The sequence below is a fragment of the Phymastichus coffea genome, unplaced genomic scaffold, assembly GCF_024137745.1.
Source record: "Phymastichus coffea isolate CEN01 unplaced genomic scaffold, Cenicafe_Pcof_1.1 PCOF00099, whole genome shotgun sequence".
In the NCBI taxonomy this organism is placed as follows: domain Eukaryota; kingdom Metazoa; phylum Arthropoda; class Insecta; order Hymenoptera; family Eulophidae; genus Phymastichus; species Phymastichus coffea.
In genome coordinates, this window is record NW_026706910.1 from 938,720 (window position 1) to 965,185 (window position 26,466).

Below are 26,466 nucleotides of genomic sequence, written 5' to 3' on the forward strand. Positions count from 1 at the left end.
TTGAAATAAAAAAAATGAGAATTTTGCCACAAATGATAAGCGATTGAAATTTTTGCGTATCAGTGATAATAAGCTCATCAGTACCGATGATAAATATTAGTTCGAGCTGATTTCGAATCAAGAATGCTCGTCCATCTGTGTCTTATTTTATACAACGCTATATGCACTTTTGGAACTAATATCGACGCAAATTTGGAGCTTGTCCAAGTGGTAAGATAAATGAATTGCACGTCTGAATAGAATCAACAGAATTTGTGATTATAGTTATTTAGACACGGCGATCGAACACCACTGGAAGATGAGGCTTCGTTATTACCACAATTTAATAATTCTTATGAACCATGGGGCTTTGCTCGGTTAACGAAGGTAATTCCGAAAATTATACTCTGATTTATTTTAATGCTAAATGATTTGAATCCAGAAAGGTATGATTCAAGAATATGAACTTGGAAAAATACTCAGAGAACGGTACAACGACTTTTTGTCAAATATGTACAGACCACAGAATGTGTACGCATACAGTTCAAATACTGACAGAACTATCGCCTCGCTCCAACTCGTATTAGCGGCACTTTATACTCCCGTCGGTGAGCAAAAATGGAATGACGATTTGAACTGGATTCCCATTCCAATACACACAGTTCCACGATTTTTGGATATTTTGACACATTCGCGGGATTGTCCAAAGTAAATTGCACGCAACAATGGTACTTATTTTACAATTGATATTGTACGATTTACTTTACTGGTAGGTACCTGCAAAAGTTGAAGGAAGTTTTCAATTCTGAATATATGAAATCATCTCAACTCGATGCCATTGTTCGCGCGACAAACGAGAACTCTAAAACTCAAATGAGTTACGGACTTTTTTTCGGAATAACCAATTTACTTAAAATACGAGTAGAATAAGCAAATTCAAATAAATCTATTTTTATGGATTTTCATTAAATACTTTTCACTGGATTTTTAGAGACATCTGAACATGCCACTGCCTCAGTGGTGTACAGACGAGGCACTGAATAGGATGAAAAAAGCTGGCGACATCTATTCCGATGCTTTGTCCTACACGAATTTCCTAAAACGGTTGAATGGAGGACCTGTCGTCAGAAGATTTATTGAAAATATCAATAACTCGAATACGAAGACAGACGAAAGAAAAATTTACTTATACAGTGCTCACGACAAAACACTGCACGCTTATACGAGGGCACATAATCATACGGGTTTTGGCAATCCTGTTTATGGATCCGCTGTAATAGTGGAAAATATCGTGATAACCATAATAAGTATTATATCAAAGTAATAATGTGCTATAATCATTTTATTTCTTTCCACATATGTCACTCGAAGTTGAGCAACTTTATAAGAGGTATATTCACAGATACTTTATTGGACTGGAGAGCCGAAGCAGTTGCACACATTAAAACTAGATAATTACTTAGAAATGTGTCCACTGGGAGTATATTTAAAAATCATAAAACCTTCGTTACTGTCTGACGATGAAATGCTGTGTTTGTTAAAGAATAAGAATTTTATGTAATATGAAAAGAACCATTAGCTATTTTTATACGTAATTTTGTTGAAAAGAAATGGGCGTTAATAGGGGAGTCGCTCAATATAGCAATTTGACTATTACCAGAGAAAAACATTAATAATTTCAATGCATCACTAAAGTTGTCGATGATTTTTATTATATGGGCTTTGCATCACGCACGTAAGACATCAACTTTTTTACAAAATAATAATTCAAGCAATGTGTCCAATTTGTAGATTTTTCTTGTCAATATCTATGTACAGAAATAAAAATATTTTCTAAATAACACTTCAAATCAATTTTACGCTGAGAGAAAATTCAGTTTTAAAAATGTATCGGAAAATTTCCATCGTTTTCATAAAAGCATGTTTATTATGTTTCATGAGAAATAGTACACTATTCTCTCCGTCCACGTAACAAAGGTATAACAGTTTACCTAAATTCCTCCTTTCCCACAAATCGTTAATATATCTTACTTTATTATGATGTTGTATAATCTTATTTAATCAAGTTACCACAATTCAGGATAAGTTTAGAGGGCATAAAGTTGGAAATTTTGGTAGATGCTATAAAACAATTATCATTTAATTGGTGAAAAATTGACAGTAGATATATAAAATCGATTTCGCAATTGAAATTTATTTCACTGACATTAACGTTATCAATTTATTTACATTTATTTCATTGAAACCTTGTTTACAAGAACTGTCATCTTCGATTAGATTAGTTTTAAATTGCTGACAAACTAAAATTATGAAACGAACGAATAACAAGTGCTTCGCCAACAGATCGCAATTGCTTGTGGCAGTAATTCGATTGATTTAGTGTCTTGTATAACGTTTACGTCGAACTCAAATATGATTTTACGAAATCAAATAGGGACGAATTTTTCGTGGCTAATTTTATTTTACAGTGTTTCCGTCTTTGGAATTGAAGATAATACAAAATTAAAACTAGAAATGATCCAAGTGGTAAGAAAAATTAAAAAAAAAACATATACCGCATATGATTAATAAGATATTATGTTTAGTTATTCCGTCATGGTGCTCGGACGCCTGTAGCTTGTGAAGCAAAATTGGTATCTAATGGCAATAATTCACTGTACGATCCTTGGGGAATTGCTCAATTAACAAACGTAATTATAACATAATCGGGTTGAAATTGGTTCGAGTAGATTAATTCATTGATAATGAATGGCTCCTAGAACGGCATGATGCAAGAGTACAACATTGGTAAAATGCTTCGAGACAGATACAAAAGCTTTTTGCCAGACTTGTACAGACAAAAAGATGTGTACGCATATGCATCTGACACTTCAAGAACCCAAGCATCGCTTCTTTTAGTTTTGGCTGCACTTTATCCACCAACAAATCAATTGAAATGGAATAACAAATTGGATTGGCTTCCTATTCCGATACATTCCAATCCTAGGCGTCTAGATATTCTGATAAAATCTCGAATTTGTCCTACGTAAATGTGCAATTTGTTATTATATACTGTAATTGCTTATGACGCTTAAAATTCATTTCATTTATCAGTTTTGGACAAGCACTGCATCAATTGTTGAGCACTAAGGAGATGTTGAGTTTGCTCGAAAAGCACCGCCCAGTCATTGAAAAAATGAGGGAAGTTTATTGGAAATCATTCAACCTGCGCGATATCTTTTGTGCTTACAATGCAATAAAAGTACACGTAAGTAAAGTGAGCGATAAATCATAACAATAAATAGCTTATTTGTGATAAATAACTTTTTTTTTAGAAAGAAATGAATTTACCAATGCCAAGTTGGTATACGGACGAGTTATATTCTGATTTGAACGAAGCGAAAGAGTTTTATCTGAATGCTTTGTCTTACACTGATATTTTGAAAAAATTAAACGGTGGGCCTATAGTCAGAAGGTTTTTGAAAAATATGAACGACACGCATTGGAAAACCAATAAAAGGAAAATCTATCTGTACAGTGCTCACGATAAAACTCTTCATGCTTTTCTGAAAGTACATGATGTATTGGATGTGAAACAGCCCAAATATGGAGCTACAATAATTTTAGAAAAATATCGCGGGGAACAGAATCAAAGTTACGTTAGAGTAAGTATAATTATGGCTGATTCAAAGTGGACACTAGATTCATTAACAATTTTTTTACTTTTGCAGTTCTTGTATTGGCCTTGCGGATCACAAGAAATCGAAACCATTACATTAAAAACCTGCACGGAAATGTGTCCTTTTAAAAATTATGTAGAAATCATAAAACCACATTTGCCATCCGATGATGATATGCTTTGTTTGTATAAAAATATTCAACCAGAGATAATGGAAGGAATAATTAATCCAGATACAACAATCGCTGGAGTAAATAAGAACTATGTGGTTTAAACGAATAAACGATATAAGATTTTAAAAAAATTTTTTACTTTCATAATTACAAAATTCATTCTCTAATACAATAACATATTACGCAAACTGTCTTCAATGTCGAGCTCATCGACTATTTGTTTGATAATACCCGGGGCAATGGACATTTCTTGAATAATACCTCGAAGAGATCGCTTGTCGCAACTTTTGATATCATTGTCGATAGCAGTGACATTTTTTAAAACATTCTGAAACCTATCTAAAGAGCAATTCTTATTGCAGCCCGTCACATACATTTCTTCGAATAAATTTTCATTTGGCCTAGCTATACCTTTGTAATAAATAACCTAGAAAATTACATTGATTATATCGAATCAATCAGAATACTTAATGCACGAATAAATTGCGCGTTTTAAAAAATAAAACATATAAATTTTGTTTTTGACGTTTAAAAAGATGTGATCTTACCTTAACATAATATTTAGAGTTTACTTCATGAAGTTCGATTATAACAGCACTGGTATATTCAGGAACATGAGGATAATAAACGCCTAAGGCTTGAAGTACAGCTACCACGTTAGTTTCATGTCCACTGTACAGGAAAATCTTACGATTCCGATCAAGTTTACCATTGCTGTAGGTGACCATATCATCAATGAATTTTCGCAGTAGCATACCGCCGTTCATTCTTTTCATTTCGGTATTATAGTTGGAAATTTTATATTCTAGACTGATGCCATCTAACAATTTGCCATAAGGAAAAATGTTTTTAGTCCATTTAGGTAGAGGTAGGTCTAGAGAGTGTTCAGCCATCAGTGTGTGATACAAAAAGTACATGTCATTCGAGTGTGATATATTTTTTCCAGTGTTCGATGACAAATTTCGCATAAAACTCTCGAAAGAACGAAGTTTCACTTTGAACTCCGATGACGTTTCCACTTGTTCGCGTACTTTCAAATAGCTATCGACGATATGAACGTTTCATTGCTTTGAAATTCATTGATTCGCAGCAATAATGTCATTTATACTTTACTTACTTTGGACATTCTTCGGGAATCATGAGAATATCGTCCAATTTGGCAACAGTATCAATAGGTATTGGCTGCCAATCCAAGTCCAATTTCCATTTTTGCTGACGCTCAGGAGTATAAAGAGCAGCGAGAAGGAGTTGCAAGCTCATTTTCGTTCGAGCTATATCGGTACTGCGAGCTCTGATTTCCGCAGGAATGTAAACGTCTCCCAAAAAATATCCATAGCTTTTTCGAAGGTATTTGCCTAAGTTGTACTCTCGTAATTTGCCTGACTATTGACAATCGAATATATTTTATATTCGTCATTTTTTTTTTCATTTCGACCTCTTAAACTTACATTTGTAAGACCACCCAATCCCTCAGGCCAAAATGAGTTATTTACATAGGGATCTCGTGGGTAAAGTTCCAATCCATTGTTGTCGGGAGCTCGATCTCCATGTCTGAAGATCTAAAATAAAACATTATTTAATGAACTTGTAAACGAGACATTATTTTAGTCCGATCTATAAATAACACTTTTATTTGCATTTTGAATATCACAAGCTTACCACATTCAGCAATTTCAATTCAGCCATAGCATTTTTAATTGAATGAGTAATTATCACGAGAATTAAGGCTGTAAGTTTTATAAAATTTTCCATTATGACTTTTTAAGAATTTTTAAAATATATTTTCACATGGCACGAGTTTCCTGTCTAGTAACCGTAATAGTAAAACTTAAAACTATAAATACTGAAATAATATCCGTATATTTCGTTATCTAGCATATTAGTTCGCTTATTATCAATTCCAATTTTAAAAACCGGTAAACATTTTTTTTATTTATTGTACTTTCCGGCCTGACTACCGAAAATACAGGCAGAGTTAACTTAGGGAAAGATGTCGATATCATCATTGGAGTGAATACACGTGCCAAATTAATTGCTATCTATCATATTTATTCATGGTTACACTAATATTAATTGTATATACATATCTACACTTGTATCAATGCCTCGAGAATATTCTTTTGATTACATAATTTATATGATATGCATTATATAATTATAATAAATTAATCACATTGAGTACTTTTTGATTTTTTTAATTTAGGCAGTAATAGAGAAAAAATTTTTTTGTTTAAGAAATTAATACTTTAAGAATGTAAAATTTTAGTTTTTTTCAAATGATTATAAAATTGAAAAGCAACAATAAACTATGGAGTTGTACGCAAAAAGTCAATTGTTATCGTTTCAATAATTTATAATATAAATATAGTAATACATAATGCGTTGATACTTCATGAAGAAGTTGTTATGTATGCTTTATTATCTATTTTTTAGTTTTCGTTTGATAAATTTTTTGTTTCTACGTAAAACTTTTAGTTGATTGGATAATCTATTGAAAATTTTAATAGCAATAACGTAAATACTGTTTTTATACATCGTTTTAGTTATTTTAGGTATATAAATATTTTTGAATCTTCTTTCATTATTAGAGTTAATATATTTTAAACTTAGTTCATCATAATGACAACATAAAGATTCTAGTGCATAATTTTGATCCAGTCAGAGTAGATAATTTTAAATTATAAATTTCTTTTTAGCAATCATTTTTAAAAGTTTGTTTTGCAAGGTTCGAAGTAGGGATAAAATACCTATTCCAGCATCTTCCCATACCTGGATTCCGTAATTCATAATAGCGCAAAAATATGCATAATATATTTGGAGCAGTATTTTTACTAATTTATAAAATAGAAATACAAAATATTTAGGTTTGCAAACAATATAGTTAATATGATTATAATCAAATATTACGACAATATACCTATTAATCTATACTTTTTTAATGCGATTATTATTGTCCGACGTAGTGGCATTGTAGGCAGGCGTAAAAAATGTAATCCAGTTCACACAATTAACGGACTACGGACTTTATTGTTAGAAGAATGTAGACTATAAAACGCGTGTCAACTCGACAAGAGCTCAAAAAGTAGTGCCGCGCAGGACACACTACGCGAGCGAAAGAGAGTGAAAGATACAGAGACCGGCGCATGCGCAATCTCTAATGTAGTGCGCGACGGTCTCCTAAGCGGGAGTCTCCGATAGGGTTCGATTCCTGATGGGTATCAATGGCTTTTTTCCAAAAGTGCACGTGCCAAGATTAACACTGTTGCTCTGGTGGTTCAAAGTCCACCTTAAGCTCGAGGTCCAGTATTCGGGTTGACACCCCAAAAAAATTAGAGTAATTTAGAGTTAAGATATTACCAAATTCACTGTATACCTATTTTACGAGCATGGAAAGACATTGAATGTGTCTTTAACTATGCAGTTAGAATGATAGCCAACTCACACATTTTACCACAGAATTTATTTAATAATTAAAATTTTTCTTATAATTCTCGACATAGGGGCTTATATCAAATACAAACGATATATATCACATATTTTATGATCATTCCTTTGTACTTTTATTACAACCTTTAAAATAAATAATTTAGTATTAATGGTCGAAAATGTAACTAATAAAACAATATTTATGAAAAAGTAAAACAAGATAATTAAAATTTCAAAGTTTCTTGACTCTCCTTCATTGCAGATTGCATTGAGTATTTGTTCAATGCATTAAAAAAATTATGTGTGTGTGCGCGTGTGTGCGTGTGCGCGTTAATATAAGGCACGTTTAGGGAGAGTTCTTGACAATTTGCAATGGTTTAATCGCCATATCTAAATACCTTCAAATAAAGATTAAAAAAATAAAATTACTAAATACATTTTTTCCAATTTTATTATACATTTCTTTAAATGTTTAGAAAATTATCACATTAAGTATTTTCACATGTGTAAGTATAAAAACCATTGGGTTCAATCAAGAAAATGTAATAATTTCCTACATAGATTCATACTGATGTATAATTTTATAATCAGACGGTATAAGGCCTAGTAATGAAATCGGTAGCAATAGACAAAATTTAAGAATTTTATAATTCAATATAATCAACACAATCAATCATTATAACTATTAAATTCTTTTATTATAAATGAAATCGATTTAGAAATGAGACTATATGAAAGCGAATAAATGTTGATGTATATCACAATTCTTTTGCAAATTGTTGTAATGAATCATAAAAACATTCGTAATCCGTTCGTAATATTCAATTTTTAAATAGTCAAAAGTTAAAAATAGCCACAGTTAAATCAAAGTAATTTTCTCTTGCAAATGCTAATAATAAGTCACAGATATTGTCACTTAAAATTAACGCATCACACGTATGAGTTATATTCTAAATAGTTATTTGACAAACACCGTGACATTTTTTTATCTGTCGTATTCAAATCTTATTTCTTCCAAAGTATGCAAAGTAAAGTGTGTCAAAATTTCAAATATTTAAGAAAAAATCTCAGCCAGTGATTGATATTTGATGTAATAAATTATACCAAGCTGGAAAGTTAAAAGTTCTCTTAGCCAAGAATTTATTGAAACGTATTTTGATAACCTTTTTTCTTACAGATACTATTGAGTATCGGCTTGATTATCGAATTGAGCAATTAACTCTTACCAGAACCTAGATAAACCTTTAAAGATCGTTTATCGCACCGTATATCTTTATCCCTGGCAATGACGTTGCGTAAGGTATTCTTGAATTCACCAATGGTGCAAAATTTTCTAGCTCCGGGCTCCTACAACACCTTATCTAAAACTTCCTCCCTTACCCTTCCTGGTATAATGCATCTTCTATAGTACCTGATATTCACGAAATGTGTGAAATGATTTTCATCGTTTTGTTCGTGAAGATCCATGATGGCAAGTAAACGCTCAAAGCTTGCAGTCAAGCACACATATTACTCTCGTAACCGCAGTCGAGAAAAATAAAAATAGTCGCGGTGAACTCAACTTGCCAGAACAGGCATTAGTCATATTGTCGCACAAAATCAGTCTCTTCATCGAGCTTCTATACTCGAGAACGGCAGCGTCGTGTAGTCGAATATGTATGCCGAAGTCTCACGTTGGAAACTCAAGATCCATGAATTGATATGAATTGAACCCTGGCATACCCTAGGTGGCATGTCAGCATTATTAAAATTTATTTGAAATGATTGAGGTTTTCGATAATCATACTCATGTATTTGGGAAAAAGCCTTGCGGCATAAAAAACCCATTTATTTAAATATAACACAAAGAGAAAAATTAGAAATTAAAAATATCAGATGATAAAGAACTCGCAGATTATAATCGAATGTGAAAACAAAGAACAAAGAACAAAAACGCTTCCGCAAGAAGTGACGTGACGGTTTTGACTCGTTCGCACGCACACATAAAAGTCTTTGATGAATTCGCACACAAAATGGCAGTCTCGTGGCCGCGTTACGGCGCAAGCGGGAAAGGCGTTGATCGCGTGGCTTTTCGCAGCCCGCACGTGTATGCGGAAAAACCGGCTGCCTCGTGGCAGCACGCACGACACGCACGAACGCGACCCGAACCCGGGGAGCTCCCGCACACCGCACTCACTCTCACTTGTAAAAATGATGGCCCGCAGGCGCTGTCGACGTGGTCGACCCTGGTGATGGCCCGGAGGCGCTGCCGACGTAGTCGGCCCGTGTGATGGCCCTAAGGCGCTTTCGACGTGGTCGATCCTCGTTTTGTTTTTTTGTGGGTTGGAATTTTGGACCTTGATTGCAAAAGAAAACTCGCGTCGCGGTACGCAGTACGTTTTTCTGCGATTTTTAAGACTTTTTCGACGCGTGAGATCGACGGGTGCGATCTCCTTTGTCTCGCACGATGGCTTCCTCACGTTCTGGTCTTGCTTCCTTCCTCTCGTGCTGGCCGGGACCTACAGACCCAGTAACGCGCGCGAACTTGTTCCCTCCCCTTCTTTTTGCGCGAGGAGGAAAAGACGGATGCGCGCGTAAGTAAGTGGCGCCGCCACTTCGGGGCGGTCCCACAAGTCGCACACACACACATGCACTCTCTCTCTCTTTCCGTGACGACGGAACAATCCATTTTAGCTTTGGTCGTCAAACTTTAATAGAGATACTTTATGTTAATGATGCTATTGAAGATCCTTTCTGAAGGTTCAGTCAAGTGTCTCATGAGGAACTAACAATGTTTTTGGTGAAACACCGGCGATTGCTAAACTTTCTCTTGAGCTTAGAACTACCTATAATCTACGTAATTTACGATGAAACAGAAAGCCGATGAGCTGTTCGTAATTTGCTTATCTGGGACATTGTTGAGATATTATATCTTGCAAATAAGGGAATGTATACCGTTGGTATAGATTGCCAAGTAAACAAGGGATACCACTGTTGGTTATGGGCCGGTGGATATACGTTTCTACTAATTATACCAGATGCAAACTTACCTTCGTCCTATCGACGACGGTGTAGCCGACGGCCGAATATCGCTTTGTATCTCTCTCTATCTTTGAAGAAAAGAGCGCGGGCTGCAAAGGGTCCGGGCACGCCGTCGCCAGCCGGGCGATAAGGGCAGGTAGACTGCATCTGTACTGCATGTGCGCCGCGTTGATGCTGGCCGGCTAGATTTAATAAGGTATTGCTTATTTATATATGCTTATTATATATATGTACTCTCGTTCTTATCTTTCGTTTGTTGCCTCGTTTCATTGATCGCTTACACCGCGGAAATTCGTAAACACGTCCACCATGTGAACAAAGGCCACCGCGCTTAGAAAAAATAAAAATTCTGTTTAGGGTTAAAAATCGACCGAACAATGTGTGATGCAGATCATCGAAATATGTAAGATTGAGCAGCGGCAAAGAGGCGCCTTGCCCGTTCGGGCATTCCTTTTCTTTCAGCACTTCTCTACGTATCTCGATCTCGAGCCATGACCGCGGGTGTATGCAAGGTCTGCGCATCGTCGCCGGACGCAGCTATACTGCTCCGAGAGATGATTCCCAGTTTGACTCCACGGGAAGCCAAAAGTTTCCAAGTACTGTCGGGTCAAATAGAGACGGATAGGGCCAGCATAGAGGCTCCCCTAGGCTAACAGGCTGGCGAGAGAGAGCGCGAACGAGAGAGAATGCAGAAGGCAGAACCGGGCAAGGGGAGCTAACGAAAGGAAAGCAGGCGGGACCGAAGCGCGCGCGTCGCGACGGGCCCCAATGAGGACTACGACCCCTCGAAGATTAGGCGGAGAGGGGAAAACAGGGGCGTGAACCGGATGCTGCGCGGATGAGGCGTCGACAGACAATAAAGATTCTCGCTTCGAACCAGCAAGTTGCTCATCAGCCGCTGCTAATCGCGTGAAAGTTTAAAGTGTGTACTTGAGACTCAAATAAAGAACTTTAATCGCATATAATAGTCTGATCCGATTATTATTATTATTATTCCTCATACTCACCCTTTACACACGTTGCTCCGAGCTTTCACTTTACATGCATGTGTGGCCTAAGAAATCGCTATAGTGTTTGCAAAGTTGGAGGTCTAAATTGTAATTTCTTAGTTTGCCTCTATAGGGAACGAACAGTTTTGAAAATTGAACAATTTTATATAAGTTTGTGAAATATATAAGCATTAGTTAGTTAGTTCCCATTGTACTACAATATTATATACTTTTACATGTACGACGCGCAATTAAACCGAGGAAAACATTATTAATTTAATAAGTCATAGAGTTCAGTATGCGTAATATATTATTTTCTTATCACTCCTAATAACACAGGTCTGCAAAATAAAGGATTTTGATTATTCTTGGTCAATTTCGGATCATTTTTTGCGTAAAATTTAAATCCGAAATCGAAATAATTCCATCACGTGCGGTTTTTTGGATATTCTAACATATAGAGGCAAAAAAGCAATTTTTTGATATATCTGAGATTCTGTAACAAGATGAAAAAAAAATTGTTTTCTGTGAACAGAGAAAATCACCCAAAAGGTCTACTCTTACCTTTCAAAATCCATTTGTCACATTTGGAATATATAGTACAATTTTTAAGTAAGAAGAAATGAGTCGGCCACAAAAGAATTTGGCACAAATTGTTTCATCCTGGGATAATATTATTAAATATCTTATTCAAAGTTAATTTTGGCGAACAATTTAAGTAACACTTTCATGTATTTAGCTTTCAAATTTTAAATTGATAATAAAAAAACACTACTGAAAAAGTAATTAAATAAAATCAAATTCACATGTTTAGCAAATTTGTTTTTTCTTCAGTGTAGGTTAAAAAACAACATTCACAACAAGACAGCGCATATTTAACAAATCTAATGCATCTACACTCAGATCATTCTGTGATCCAAACAGCCAACATTTACCATTTCATTTGATATTTGCCTGCGGGTTGGTTCATAATATGCATCATTAAAATAAATCAGTTTTCACATCACGCCATTAAAAATTGTTTATAAATATTAATATAATTTGAAAATTCAAAACTATTTTTAAACGAATAACTCTGTATAAAATTGATTTTTTAGCAAATATTTGAAGCAATAATAACAAATGGAACACTTATAAATGAAATAAAATTATTTGCCTAGCGGAGGTAATTCATTAAACGACGAGCATGGAAAAAAATTGAAAGATGAATTATCTGATGTATGCAGCTCTCCTCCAAAGAAATAGTTGCGTTAGTGTCATCAATTTTAACATTTGTTAAAGTTAATCTTAGCCGATGTTTTGAAGGTTTTTACTAATTAATATTATTTTTCAAATTAAGTCATATTTCCACTAAAAACAAGCTAAAAGTAATTGTAAAAAATTAAAAATAGTTCGACATTTTCAAAAGTGGGTTTCTTAAGATATTATTTATTAACACATTATATAATGATTTATCACAATACTTCATCTGTTTCGCTTATTATGTTTTTTCATCATTTGTTTATTGTGTTGCTGCGAACATTAGCTTTGTTGAAAAAATGAGACAAAAGACTGAGATCATTCAAACATAGTCCCGTGCAGGCGTAATAAGTTTCCCAAATGTGTTGTTATTCATCAAAATAAAGTAAATCAAACGTATTGATTTTTCATTAAACAAAGAGTCTACTTTTATTTATTGTCCTTGAAATCGGAACTCACGTAAGATATTTTTATTGATTTCATAATTATTATATTTCAAATTCAACAATATTTCATCTCAAACACTAATATTATAAGCAACAACGAAGATTAAAGATTTGAGAGTGACAATTATGATGCCGTAATTGTCTCGTATGGTGCTTGAAGTGGTGTGATACTTCAATTGACGTATGGACATAATTCTTTTTCGAAATTATTCACTGAGAGAGGAAAAGTATGTTCTAACTGTCGGGTAACACATCAAACTACGTGACTTTCATAATCATCGTTTTAAAAAAATAAAGTTGTCATTTGTTATGAATACATCGATAAATGTTAGTGTTCGTTTGTAAATTAAACGAGTAATAATTAGTTTTGCAGATTAGGAATTGTTTCTTTTTTACCGATGCGATAAAAATCGAGACATTTATACTTATTGTACAGAGAATAAAGCATTTATAATATAGCTTTGGTCATTTTGTGTTCTATAGAATCAGGTTTAATCAAATTACACACATATCTTTTAATTAAAATTGACTAAATTGTTTGAATGATAGGAATTTTGATTCGATTGCAAAATGATTGGGATTTCATTAGGTTCATTAGGTTTCAAAATTGTAGTAACTTCATCAGATCTGCATAATTGAACAAAGTACACAGTATAAATTCATTAAAAAAACAGTATTCATCGTGACTATCGGGATGTTACTAAATTAATCTTTACTTTTGATCATCTGTTTATACATAAGGAAACCTTGCTTTGTCATTTTCCAGCTGTGAAGCTTACCATACCTGTCATCGTAAATTTATGTACAAAATTCACGATTGTTTGGCATTAAGATGTCAATGCAAGATGATCTTCAACTGATAGAGATTGTTAAAAATGCTATTAAATTAAAATTTCAGCAAGAACAAAACGAGCTTAGGCAATCAACGCTTGACCAGATCGAGAATACAATGGGAATTACAGGGAGTCAATGAAGTACACAAAGGGCGATCTTACCTAAATTGTACGTACACATCAGAAACCAGGATTGAAGCTAAAAATCAAGTTCCTAGGTACCTACAAAATAACGAATGTCAAAGATCACGATCGCTATAACGTTGAAAAGGTTGAAGGAGTGAAAAGCACATCATCAAAATCAGCAGATCATTAGAAGCCATAGAGACTCTGCTACGCAGATCTAGATGACGATGAGTTAGACAATTACACTGACTCTAGCGATGAAGAAAGAAAACTCAGCAATAAATACTTGCAGATCGGCACCGACTGTAGATAGTCAGTAATATCAAAGAAAGACTGAGTGTGGGAGTAAGAGAGTGTAGAAGGCGACTTTGTGTGTGATAGAACGGATTAGTATTTACTTAAGAGAGTTGACTTGTCTTTGAATGAGCGGAGGAATTTTAGAAAACTGCCATGCGAAAGAATGGAAAGCACGAAAGAGTGATAACTTGGCTTCCTATACCCTGAAAAGAGATAATAGGCTTCAAGCGGCTCTTAGGTCTAAATATCTGAAACAAATTTGTAAATACAATGTAAGTAATGGCTTTTGAAAAAAATCGAAAAATTTCGAAATTTCAGAAGCAATTTGACTGTATTAATTAGAAAGAACATCAGTGGAACATTTGACTTATCTGCTTTATGACATTCTGATACAATGTAATACAATCTAAGACATGGCTATGACGATTACTTACATTGCATCCCATCAGCATGACGTCGATGCGTATATTACGAACGTCGTTACTATTCTGAGTCGAGTATTATGGGTAAGCTTACGCAAGTAGTAGTTTTTTAATACATCTGATTTAGTACATCAAGTTAACATATTTGAATGTTTCTATCGATAAATTTACAGAGCGCAAGATATATATCTATGTTTCGTAGAACAATTTTTATTATCTAATCACCAGTCTTCCGTCTCACGCTATTATTATTATTAATCAAAGGACTATAAGTCCTATATACATAAATACTCTTTTAATTATAAAGAAATCTAGACATTTCAACTTTTCACATCCAGTAATTTTAACTTTACTTGAGTATGCATGATACTTGAATACGATTATTCATTTGACAGTCCATAACGATAAATATGCTCATAAATCATAATCAACACATCCCAATAAAAGCAGATAGATCTTTAACGGATAAATTCATTGGTATAAATATATTAAAGTATTTACGTGCAAATAATTGATTGATATGACATATACGGATAACTAAAACATCGTATACTTCACGTGAATAGATGACGAAGTATTTTGTTATAATAGTTTCTTTATTTAAGAATAAAGGTTTCATAATAAAGCGTTTAAACAGAATTCAATAGAACGTAAACATAACGGACGAAGTGAAATGACGTATGTTCAAATAATATTTCTCGTTAATATGCAAAATTTAATTTAGTACTAAGTTTAATGTTTCAAAACGGTGAATACTAAATTGTAATTTATTCAAAAACATATTACACTAATTTACATATAATTTCGAAAGAAAGGGTTTTTAATAGTGTATATTTTTTAGTGACAGTGCCTTTGTACAAATTAACCTATTGGAGAATTAAATCTTCAATAAAATTCTTCAATAAAACTCATATTTCATAGACGCTTTGATTTTCAATTTACTTTCTTTGAAAATTTAATTCAATTCAATTTTATGAATATTCACTTTTATTTCGCGTGGTAGCTTCTTAATTCACTACTACATTAAATATAATCTTGTTTATCAAAAATTGAGGTATTATTGAACACAACACTTTACTTGGATTACACATTAATTCTTACAGCTCGGTTGTATATTTAATTTTTTAAACAATATTGAGAGTATTAAAGTTAAATAATTATTATATTTAATAAAAAAAATTATCATTTCAGACAAGCGAAACATGTACTATGAGCATTGTATAAAATTAGTTATAATAAATTTAATAATTCATCTTTTTCTGTAAAAGTTCTTGTCACTTTTACAACTAAAACAACTTCCATTTCTAGTATCTAACTTAATTTTACTCGTTTCAACTAATTGTTACAAATAATGAAAAGAACTTCGTTAATATCGGTATATGAACATGAAATTCATTATATAAAACTTATTGTACATAATTCAATAAGTTTGAATTAATTCTATTAATGATACATTCAACAAAGAGAGAATACGTTACCACCCTTTCCTATTAACATCTTCATTGACTATTTTGTGATTTACAAAATAATCGTTAATGAGATTTTGTTTTAAGAAAATTTATTGAATGGTTTTAACGTATATTCAGTAATCCATCACTATAATTTTAAAAGCTAAACAATTTTTATCAGCTAATAAACATTTGCTAAACAAAGCTAAACCACACTCATGCAGTTGAACTACCCTGTGCGGAGTTTTTTGGTTTAACGGTCATTTTCGACGTGTATGTCTCTACATTTGATTTATCACATAATATTTCATCACTAGACGGCGTTACATCACTCAATAAATCAATAAACTGTTCTAATGGACAAAGTTCATCGCATCCTGGAATTTGTAGCACTTCTATTGTGGACGGTATTCCAAGGTAATAAATTATCTGTTCAAATTTCACAAAATTTATACAAGATAATCCAATATTTTTATCATAATTATAATGTCTATAAGAATTTAATACCTTCATATAATACTGATTGTCGATTTCATGAAGTTCTACAATAACAGCACTGCCATATTGAGGCACATGGTACTTGAAAACTCCTAAAGTCTGCAATAAGGCGACTACATTTGTTTCATGGCCACTGTAAAGGTTGATTTTACGACCGCCAATGGAACCGTCCTTCACAGCTTGTATATCATTTAAGATACTGTATAACAATTTACCTAATCATCAAAACAAAAATTAATGTATAATATTTCATTTTGTCATTAATTTTAATGAGATAATAAAGAGATTTACTGACCGCCATTAAGACGTCGCATTTTTTGTGTGTAACTAAAAATTTCGTATTCCAAAAGTATGCCGTCTAATAGTTTTCCGTGAGGAAAAAGACCCTCAGTCCAATTAGGTAGTCGCAGTTGCATTGATTGTTCGGCAGTGAGAATGTGATAAAGCAGATAAAAGTCGTATGTTCCACTGATGTTCTTTCCAGTTAATATAGTCAAATTACTCATGAAATCTCGAAACTTTTCGACTTTTTCGATGACTTCCGGCAAATTTTCCGCCTTTTTACGCTCTTCAATATACCTGAAGATTAGGAATGTTCAATTTATCGTATATTAATATATTTTATTTTAGAAGGACAGGCGTTAATTTTTGGAAAAGGAATAAGAATAAATTTGCAAAAATTTGCATGATAGCATTTTAGCCAAATAAAATTGCACATTTGCTGTTTAGACAGTATATTCTACAGTTTTGTTAGAAAATTTATTTCCCGAATGCTTATATAATAATGATTCTACAATGGATATTGTAAAAGTGGAAATTAGACCTTCTTCATTGATATATCGCATTACTTAATAAATGAGTGCTCCTGTGCCTAATACGTTTTTAGCGTAATCATGGAATATACATATTCAGTCAAAATCAAAATGAAGACGTAAATGAACTTTAGCACGTGTTTTTAGACTAATAATAGGCTGAATCTTCATATTAATACTATATCGCCATTTCTTTTTTTCAATAGATAATGATGATATAAATTTATACAAAATAAAAAATTTTATTTAAAAAAATATGTCTAGTACAAACAAAAATTTCATTGATAGCCAAATTTGATTCAATTTTTAGTCTTTCTTTCAAAATATTGTAAAAAAAGCTATTTTAAAAGTATAATAAATAAAAATATTCAATACTTACTCGGGGCATTCTTCTGGTATGAGTAACCAATCTTCTTCAGAAGGCCAGTATGTTGTGGGGATAGGTTGCCAATTGAGTTGGTTATTCCACTGCTGAAAAGTTCCAGGTGGATAAAGAGCCGAGAGGACAATTTGCAAGCACATTTTTGTCCTTTTATAGTCGGTACTTTGAGCTAAAATTGACTCAGGAACGTAGACGCCGCCTAAAAAATCGAAATACCTTCTACGTAGGACCTCACCGAGCTCGTATTCTCGAAGTTTTCCTTTCTGAATATAAATAAATTGAAAAATATGTTTATCGTTGACAATTATGATAGTAAAAATAGAGAAATTAATGTATTTGATAAAATGGAAATGAGAAATCTTAGAAATACTGAATTAATAAACAAATGGAATTTATTATAATGTCAAGTTTACTCTGTCTACTCGAATAAGGTTTTTTTGAAGGATATGAAAATAAATGAATAAATGCACGATTAACATTTAACTTACATTAGTTAATCCACCTAGACCCACAGGATAAAAAGGGTCATTGTAATAAGGGTCATTAGGATACATTTCGGGTGGATCAGGTGCACGGTCACCATGTCGAAATATCTAAAAATGGAAAGAAAATTAATTAAAAAAAGCTATTCGGTTAGAAATTAGTAAAAAAAATATGAAAACTCACTACTGTTACGAATTTTAAGCTGGTTTGATTTGCAGCATTATGAAAAAATATGGTGTTGTTACTTATGGTGATTCTTACAGTACCGTTAAATTAATTTTTTTAAAGAAAACATTTTTTTCTTTCTCATACCGACAAAAGGTTTCTTTTTTTAAGAATCGTGATCTTTTCGTAATCGTTCCATGTGATGAAATCAGCAACGACAAAAAATTATTAACCAGTTCATTGTTATGGAACCAGACTGCATTTCAAAGTGCATCAAGTATAAGATTATAGATTTTTTAAATTGAAATAAAAAAAATGAGAATTTTGCCACAAATGATAAGCGATTGAAATTTTTGCGTATCAGTGATAATAAGCTCATCAGTACCGATGATAAATATTAGTTCGAGCTGATTTCGAATCAAGAATGCTCGTCCATCTGTGTCTTATTTTATACAACGCTATATGCACTTTTGGAACTAATATCGACGCAAATTTGGAGCTTGTCCAAGTGGTAAGATAAATGAATTGCACGTCTGAATAGAATCAACAGAATTTGTGATTATAGTTATTTAGACACGGCGATCGAACACCACTGGAAGATGAGGCTTCGTTATTACCACAATTTAATAATTCTTATGAACCATGGGGCTTTGCTCGGTTAACGAAGGTAATTCCGAAAATTATACTCTGATTTATTTTAATGCTAAATGATTTGAATCCAGAAAGGTATGATTCAAGAATATGAACTTGGAAAAATACTCAGAGAACGGTACAACGACTTTTTGTCAAATATGTACAGACCACAGAATGTGTACGCATACAGTTCAAATACTGACAGAACTATCGCCTCGCTCCAACTCGTATTAGCGGCACTTTATACTCCCGTCGGTGAGCAAAAATGGAATGACGATTTGAACTGGATTCCCATTCCAATACACACAGTTCCACGATTTTTGGATATTTTGACACATTCGCGGGATTGTCCAAAGTAAATTGCACGCAACAATGGTACTTATTTTACAATTGATATTGTACGATTTACTTTACTGGTAGGTACCTGCAAAAGTTGAAGGAAGTTTTCAATTCTGAATATATGAAATCATCTCAACTCGATGCCATTGTTCGCGCGACAAACGAGAACTCTAAAACTCAAATGAGTTACGGACTTTTTTTCGGAATAACCAATTTACTTAAAATACGAGTAGAATAAGCAAATTCAAATAAATCTATTTTTATGGATTTTCATTAAATACTTTTCACTGGATTTTTAGAGACATCTGAACATGCCACTGCCTCAGTGGTGTACAGACGAGGCACTGAATAGGATGAAAAAAGCTGGCGACATCTATTCCGATGCTTTGTCCTACACGAATTTCCTAAAACGGTTGAATGGAGGACCTGTCGTCAGAAGATTTATTGAAAATATCAATAACTCGAATACGAAGACAGACGAAAGAAAAATTTACTTATACAGTGCTCACGACAAAACACTGCACGCTTATACGAGGGCACATAATCATACGGGTTTTGGCAATCCTGTTTATGGATCCGCTGTAATAGTGGAAAATATCGTGATAACCATAATAAGTATTATATCAAAGTAATAATGTGCTATAATCATTTTATTTCTTTCCACATATGTCACTCGAAGTTGAGCAACTTTATAAGAGGTATATTCACAGATACTTTATTGGACTGGAGAGCCGAAGCAGTTGCACACATTAAAACTAGATAATTACTTAGAAATGTGTCCACTGGGAGTATATTTAAAAATCATAAAACCTTCGTTACTGTCTGACGATGAAATGCTGTGTTTGTTAAAGAATAAGAATTTTATGTAATATGAAAAGAACCATTAGCTATTTTTATACGTAATTTTGTTGAAAAGAAATGGGCGTTAATAGGGGAGTCGCTCAATATAGCAATTTGACTATTACCAGAGAAAAACATTAATAATTTCAATGCATCACTAAAGTTGTCGATGATTTTTATTATATGGGCTTTGCATCACGCACGTAAGACATCAACTTTTTTACAAAATAATAATTCAAGCAATGTGTCCAATTTGTAGATTTTTCTTGTCAATATCTATGTACAGAAATAAAAATATTTTCTAAATAACACTTCAAATCAATTTTACGCTGAGAGAAAATTCAGTTTTAAAAATGTATCGGAAAATTTCCATCGTTTTCATAAAAGCATGTTTATTATGTTTCATGAGAAATAGTACACTATTCTCTCCGTCCACGTAACAAAGGTATAACAGTTTACCTAAATTCCTCCTTTCCCACAAATCGTTAATATATCTTACTTTATTATGATGTTGTATAATCTTATTTAATCAAGTTACCACAATTCAGGATAAGTTTAGAGGGCATAAAGTTGGAAATTTTGGTAGATGCTATAAAACAATTATCATTTAATTGGTGAAAAATTGACAGTAGATATATAAAATCGATTTCGCAATTGAAATTTATTTCACTGACATTAACGTTATCAATTTATTTACATTTATTTCATTGAAACCTTGTTTACAAGAACTGTCATCTTCGATTAGATTAGTTTTAAATTGCTGACAAACTAAAATTATGAAACGAACGAATAACAAGTGCTTCGCCAACAGATCGCAATTGCTTGTGGCAGTAATTCGATTGATTTAGTGTCTTGTATAACGTTTACGTCGAACTCAAATATGATTTTACGAAATCAAATAGGGACGAATTTTTCGTGGCTAATTTTATTTTACAGTGTTTCCGTCTTTGGAATTGAAGATAATACAAAATTAAAACTAGAAATGATCCAAGTGGTAAGAAAAATTAAAAAAAAAACATATACCGCATATGATTAATAAGATATTATGTTTAGTTATTCCGTCATGGTGCTCGGACGCCTGTAGCTTGTGAAGCAAAATTGGTATCTAATGGCAATAATTCACTGTACGATCCTTGGGGAATTGCTCAATTAACAAACGTAATTATAACATAATCGGGTTGAAATTGGTTCGAGTAGATTAATTCATTGATAATGAATGGCTCCTAGAACGGCATGATGCAAGAGTACAACATTGGTAAAATGCTTCGAGACAGATACAAAAGCTTTTTGCCAGACTTGTACAGACAAAAAGATGTGTACGCATATGCATCTGACACTTCAAGAACCCAAGCATCGCTTCTTTTAGTTTTGGCTGCACTTTATCCACCAACAAATCAATTGAAATGGAATAACAAATTGGATTGGCTTCCTATTCCGATACATTCCAATCCTAGGCGTCTAGATATTCTGATAAAATCTCGAATTTGTCCTACGTAAATGTGCAATTTGTTATTATATACTGTAATTGCTTATGACGCTTAAAATTCATTTCATTTATCAGTTTTGGACAAGCACTGCATCAATTGTTGAGCACTAAGGAGATGTTGAGTTTGCTCGAAAAGCACCGCCCAGTCATTGAAAAAATGAGGGAAGTTTATTGGAAATCATTCAACCTGCGCGATATCTTTTGTGCTTACAATGCAATAAAAGTACACGTAAGTAAAGTGAGCGATAAATCATAACAATAAATAGCTTATTTGTGATAAATAACTTTTTTTTTAGAAAGAAATGAATTTACCAATGCCAAGTTGGTATACGGACGAGTTATATTCTGATTTGAACGAAGCGAAAGAGTTTTATCTGAATGCTTTGTCTTACACTGATATTTTGAAAAAATTAAACGGTGGGCCTATAGTCAGAAGGTTTTTGAAAAATATGAACGACACGCATTGGAAAACCAATAAAAGGAAAATCTATCTGTACAGTGCTCACGATAAAACTCTTCATGCTTTTCTGAAAGTACATGATGTATTGGATGTGAAACAGCCCAAATATGGAGCTACAATAATTTTAGAAAAATATCGCGGGGAACAGAATCAAAGTTACGTTAGAGTAAGTATAATTATGGCTGATTCAAAGTGGACACTAGATTCATTAACAATTTTTTTACTTTTGCAGTTCTTGTATTGGCCTTGCGGATCACAAGAAATCGAAACCATTACATTAAAAACCTGCACGGAAATGTGTCCTTTTAAAAATTATGTAGAAATCATAAAACCACATTTGCCATCCGATGATGATATGCTTTGTTTGTATAAAAATATTCAACCAGAGATAATGGAAGGAATAATTAATCCAGATACAACAATCGCTGGAGTAAATAAGAACTATGTGGTTTAAACGAATAAACGATATAAGATTTTAAAAAAATTTTTTACTTTCATAATTACAAAATTCATTCTCTAATACAATAACATATTACGCAAACTGTCTTCAATGTCGAGCTCATCGACTATTTGTTTGATAATACCCGGGGCAATGGACATTTCTTGAATAATACCTCGAAGAGATCGCTTGTCGCAACTTTTGATATCATTGTCGATAGCAGTGACATTTTTTAAAACATTCTGAAACCTATCTAAAGAGCAATTCTTATTGCAGCCCGTCACATACATTTCTTCGAATAAATTTTCATTTGGCCTAGCTATACCTTTGTAATAAATAACCTAGAAAATTACATTGATTATATCGAATCAATCAGAATACTTAATGCACGAATAAATTGCGCGTTTTAAAAAATAAAACATATAAATTTTGTTTTTGACGTTTAAAAAGATGTGATCTTACCTTAACATAATATTTAGAGTTTACTTCATGAAGTTCGATTATAACAGCACTGGTATATTCAGGAACATGAGGATAATAAACGCCTAAGGCTTGAAGTACAGCTACCACGTTAGTTTCATGTCCACTGTACAGGAAAATCTTACGATTCCGATCAAGTTTACCATTGCTGTAGGTGACCATATCATCAATGAATTTTCGCAGTAGCATACCGCCGTTCATTCTTTTCATTTCGGTATTATAGTTGGAAATTTTATATTCTAGACTGATGCCATCTAACAATTTGCCATAAGGAAAAATGTTTTTAGTCCATTTAGGTAGAGGTAGGTCTAGAGAGTGTTCAGCCATCAGTGTGTGATACAAAAAGTACATGTCATTCGAGTGTGATATATTTTTTCCAGTGTTCGATGACAAATTTCGCATAAAACTCTCGAAAGAACGAAGTTTCACTTTGAACTCCGATGACGTTTCCACTTGTTCGCGTACTTTCAAATAGCTATCGACGATATGAACGTTTCATTGCTTTGAAATTCATTGATTCGCAGCAATAATGTCATTTATACTTTACTTACTTTGGACATTCTTCGGGAATCATGAGAATATCGTCCAATTTGGCAACAGTATCAATAGGTATTGGCTGCCAATCCAAGTCCAATTTCCATTTTTGCTGACGCTCAGGAGTATAAAGAGCAGCGAGAAGGAGTTGCAAGCTCATTTTCGTTCGAGCTATATCGGTACTGCGAGCTCTGATTTCCGCAGGAATGTAAACGTCTCCCAAAAAATATCCATAGCTTTTTCGAAGGTATTTGCCTAAGTTGTACTCTCGTAATTTGCCTGACTATTGACAATCGAATATATTTTATATTCGTCATTTTTTTTTTCATTTCGACCTCTTAAACTTACATTTGTAAGACCACCCAATCCCTCAGGCCAAAATGAGTTATTTACATAGGGATCTCGTGGGTAAAGTTCCAATCCATTGTTGTCGGGAGCTCGATCTCCATGTCTGAAGATCTAAAATAAAACATTATTTAATGAACTTGTAAACGAGACATTATTTTAGTCCGATCTATAAATAACACTTTTATTTGCATTTTGAATATCACAAGCTTACCACATTCAGCAATTTCAATTCAGCCATAGCATTTTTAATTGAATGAGTAATTATCACGAGAATTAAGGCTGTAAGTTTTATAAAATTTTCCATTATGACTTTTTAAGAATTTTTAAAATATATTTTCACATGGCACGAGTTTCCTGTCTAGTAACCGTAATAGTAAAACTTAAAACTATAAATACTGAAATAATATCCGTATATTTCGTTATCTAGCATATTAGTTCGCTTATTATCAATTCCAATTTTAAAAACCGGTAAACATTTTTTTTATTTATTGTACTTTCCGGCCTGACTACCGAAAATACAGGCAGAGTTAACTTAGGGAAAGATGTCGATATCATCATTGGAGTGAATACACGTGCCAAATTAATTGCTATCTATCATATTTATTCATGGTTACACTAATATTAATTGTATATACATATCTACACTTGTATCAATGCCTCGAGAATATTCTTTTGATTACATAATTTATATGATATGCATTATATAATTATAATAAATTAATCACATTGAGTACTTTTTGATTTTTTTAATTTAGGCAGTAATAGAGAAAAAATTTTTTTGTTTAAGAAATTAATACTTTAAGAATGTAAAATTTTAGTTTTTTTCAAATGATTATAAAATTGAAAAGCAACAATAAACTATGGAGTTGTACGCAAAAAGTCAATTGTTATCGTTTCAATAATTTATAATATAAATATAGTAATACATAATGCGTTGATACTTCATGAAGAAGTTGTTATGTATGCTTTATTATCTATTTTTTAGTTTTCGTTTGATAAATTTTTTGTTTCTACGTAAAACTTTTAGTTGATTGGATAATCTATTGAAAATTTTAATAGCAATAACGTAAATACTGTTTTTATACATCGTTTTAGTTATTTTAGGTATATAAATATTTTTGAATCTTCTTTCATTATTAGAGTTAATATATTTTAAACTTAGTTCATCATAATGACAACATAAAGATTCTAGTGCATAATTTTGATCCAGTCAGAGTAGATAATTTTAAATTATAAATTTCTTTTTAGCAATCATTTTTAAAAGTTTGTTTTGCAAGGTTCGAAGTAGGGATAAAATACCTATTCCAGCATCTTCCCATACCTGGATTCCGTAATTCATAATAGCGCAAAAATATGCATAATATATTTGGAGCAGTATTTTTACTAATTTATAAAATAGAAATACAAAATATTTAGGTTTGCAAACAATATAGTTAATATGATTATAATCAAATATTACGACAATATACCTATTAATCTATACTTTTTTAATGCGATTATTATTGTCCGACGTAGTGGCATTGTAGGCAGGCGTAAAAAATGTAATCCAGTTCACACAATTAACGGACTACGGACTTTATTGTTAGAAGAATGTAGACTATAAAACGCGTGTCAACTCGACAAGAGCTCAAAAAGTAGTGCCGCGCAGGACACACTACGCGAGCGAAAGAGAGTGAAAGATACAGAGACCGGCGCATGCGCAATCTCTAATGTAGTGCGCGACGGTCTCCTAAGCGGGAGTCTCCGATAGGGTTCGATTCCTGATGGGTATCAATGGCTTTTTTCCAAAAGTGCACGTGCCAAGATTAACACTGTTGCTCTGGTGGTTCAAAGTCCACCTTAAGCTCGAGGTCCAGTATTCGGGTTGACACCCCAAAAAAATTAGAGTAATTTAGAGTTAAGATATTACCAAATTCACTGTATACCTATTTTACGAGCATGGAAAGACATTGAATGTGTCTTTAACTATGCAGTTAGAATGATAGCCAACTCACACATTTTACCACAGAATTTATTTAATAATTAAAATTTTTCTTATAATTCTCGACATAGGGGCTTATATCAAATACAAACGATATATATCACATATTTTATGATCATTCCTTTGTACTTTTATTACAACCTTTAAAATAAATAATTTAGTATTAATGGTCGAAAATGTAACTAATAAAACAATATTTATGAAAAAGTAAAACAAGATAATTAAAATTTCAAAGTTTCTTGACTCTCCTTCATTGCAGATTGCATTGAGTATTTGTTCAATGCATTAAAAAAATTATGTGTGTGTGCGCGTGTGTGCGTGTGCGCGTTAATATAAGGCACGTTTAGGGAGAGTTCTTGACAATTTGCAATGGTTTAATCGCCATATCTAAATACCTTCAAATAAAGATTAAAAAAATAAAATTACTAAATACATTTTTTCCAATTTTATTATACATTTCTTTAAATGTTTAGAAAATTATCACATTAAGTATTTTCACATGTGTAAGTATAAAAACCATTGGGTTCAA

At 32.7% G+C, this 26,466-nt stretch overlaps 7 protein-coding genes across 9 annotated transcripts; 4 read left to right on the forward strand and 3 right to left on the reverse strand.

Annotated features, from left to right (window-relative positions):
* The first annotated feature begins 85 nt into the window (after positions 1–85).
* On the forward strand, positions 86–956 carry LOC131670005 (testicular acid phosphatase homolog). Its single transcript, XM_058945289.1, has 4 exons — positions 86–210; positions 265–366; positions 422–687; positions 753–956. The coding sequence occupies exons 1-4, from the start codon at positions 124–126 to the stop codon at positions 907–909; spliced, it is 612 nt and encodes a 203-aa protein (XP_058801272.1). The 5' UTR covers positions 86–123; the 3' UTR covers positions 910–956.
* A 1,287-nt stretch (positions 957–2,243) lies between these two features.
* On the forward strand, positions 2,244–3,951 carry LOC131670004 (venom acid phosphatase Acph-1-like). Of its 2 annotated transcripts, none has more exons than XM_058945286.1 (6): positions 2,244–2,505; positions 2,565–2,669; positions 2,739–3,004; positions 3,073–3,226; positions 3,294–3,623; positions 3,690–3,951. In XM_058945286.1, exons 1-6 carry the CDS (start codon positions 2,392–2,394, stop codon positions 3,909–3,911), a joined length of 1,191 nt encoding a protein of 396 aa, XP_058801269.1. In that variant the 5' UTR covers positions 2,244–2,391; the 3' UTR covers positions 3,912–3,951. The 2 variants fall into 2 exon arrangements, with proteins under 2 accessions (XP_058801269.1, XP_058801270.1); XM_058945287.1 differs by having other exon boundaries at positions 2,248–2,505; positions 2,552–2,669.
* A 22-nt stretch (positions 3,952–3,973) lies between these two features.
* Positions 3,974–6,860, reverse strand: LOC131670003 (venom acid phosphatase Acph-1-like). The gene is made up of 6 exons (XM_058945285.1): positions 6,728–6,860; positions 5,470–5,537; positions 5,259–5,369; positions 4,928–5,193; positions 4,359–4,851; positions 3,974–4,237 (listed from the first exon to the last, which is right to left on the reverse strand). Exons 1-6 carry the CDS (start codon positions 6,777–6,779, stop codon positions 3,974–3,976), a joined length of 1,254 nt encoding a protein of 417 aa, XP_058801268.1. The 5' UTR covers positions 6,780–6,860.
* A 7,667-nt stretch (positions 6,861–14,527) lies between these two features.
* On the reverse strand, positions 14,528–18,464 carry LOC131670036 (venom acid phosphatase Acph-1-like). The gene is made up of 6 exons (XM_058945344.1): positions 18,416–18,464; positions 18,238–18,342; positions 17,747–18,012; positions 16,851–17,134; positions 16,565–16,770; positions 14,528–16,486 (listed from the first exon to the last, which is right to left on the reverse strand). Exons 2-6 carry the CDS (start codon positions 18,301–18,303, stop codon positions 16,274–16,276), a joined length of 1,035 nt encoding a protein of 344 aa, XP_058801327.1. The 5' UTR covers positions 18,304–18,342; positions 18,416–18,464; the 3' UTR covers positions 14,528–16,273.
* A 319-nt stretch (positions 18,465–18,783) lies between these two features.
* On the forward strand, positions 18,784–19,654 carry LOC131670037 (testicular acid phosphatase homolog). Its single transcript, XM_058945345.1, has 4 exons — positions 18,784–18,908; positions 18,963–19,064; positions 19,120–19,385; positions 19,451–19,654. The coding sequence occupies exons 1-4, from the start codon at positions 18,822–18,824 to the stop codon at positions 19,605–19,607; spliced, it is 612 nt and encodes a 203-aa protein (XP_058801328.1). The 5' UTR covers positions 18,784–18,821; the 3' UTR covers positions 19,608–19,654.
* Positions 19,655–20,941: 1,287 nt separating this feature from the next.
* LOC131670035 (venom acid phosphatase Acph-1-like) lies at positions 20,942–22,649 on the forward strand. Of its 2 annotated transcripts, none has more exons than XM_058945342.1 (6): positions 20,942–21,203; positions 21,263–21,367; positions 21,437–21,702; positions 21,771–21,924; positions 21,992–22,321; positions 22,388–22,649. In XM_058945342.1, exons 1-6 carry the CDS (start codon positions 21,090–21,092, stop codon positions 22,607–22,609), a joined length of 1,191 nt encoding a protein of 396 aa, XP_058801325.1. In that variant the 5' UTR covers positions 20,942–21,089; the 3' UTR covers positions 22,610–22,649. The 2 variants fall into 2 exon arrangements, with proteins under 2 accessions (XP_058801325.1, XP_058801326.1); XM_058945343.1 differs by having other exon boundaries at positions 20,946–21,203; positions 21,250–21,367.
* Positions 22,650–22,671: 22 nt separating this feature from the next.
* Positions 22,672–25,558, reverse strand: LOC131670034 (venom acid phosphatase Acph-1-like). Its single transcript, XM_058945341.1, has 6 exons — positions 25,426–25,558; positions 24,168–24,235; positions 23,957–24,067; positions 23,626–23,891; positions 23,057–23,549; positions 22,672–22,935 (listed from the first exon to the last, which is right to left on the reverse strand). Exons 1-6 carry the CDS (start codon positions 25,475–25,477, stop codon positions 22,672–22,674), a joined length of 1,254 nt encoding a protein of 417 aa, XP_058801324.1. The 5' UTR covers positions 25,478–25,558.
* Between the last annotated feature and the right edge of the window lie 908 nt (positions 25,559–26,466).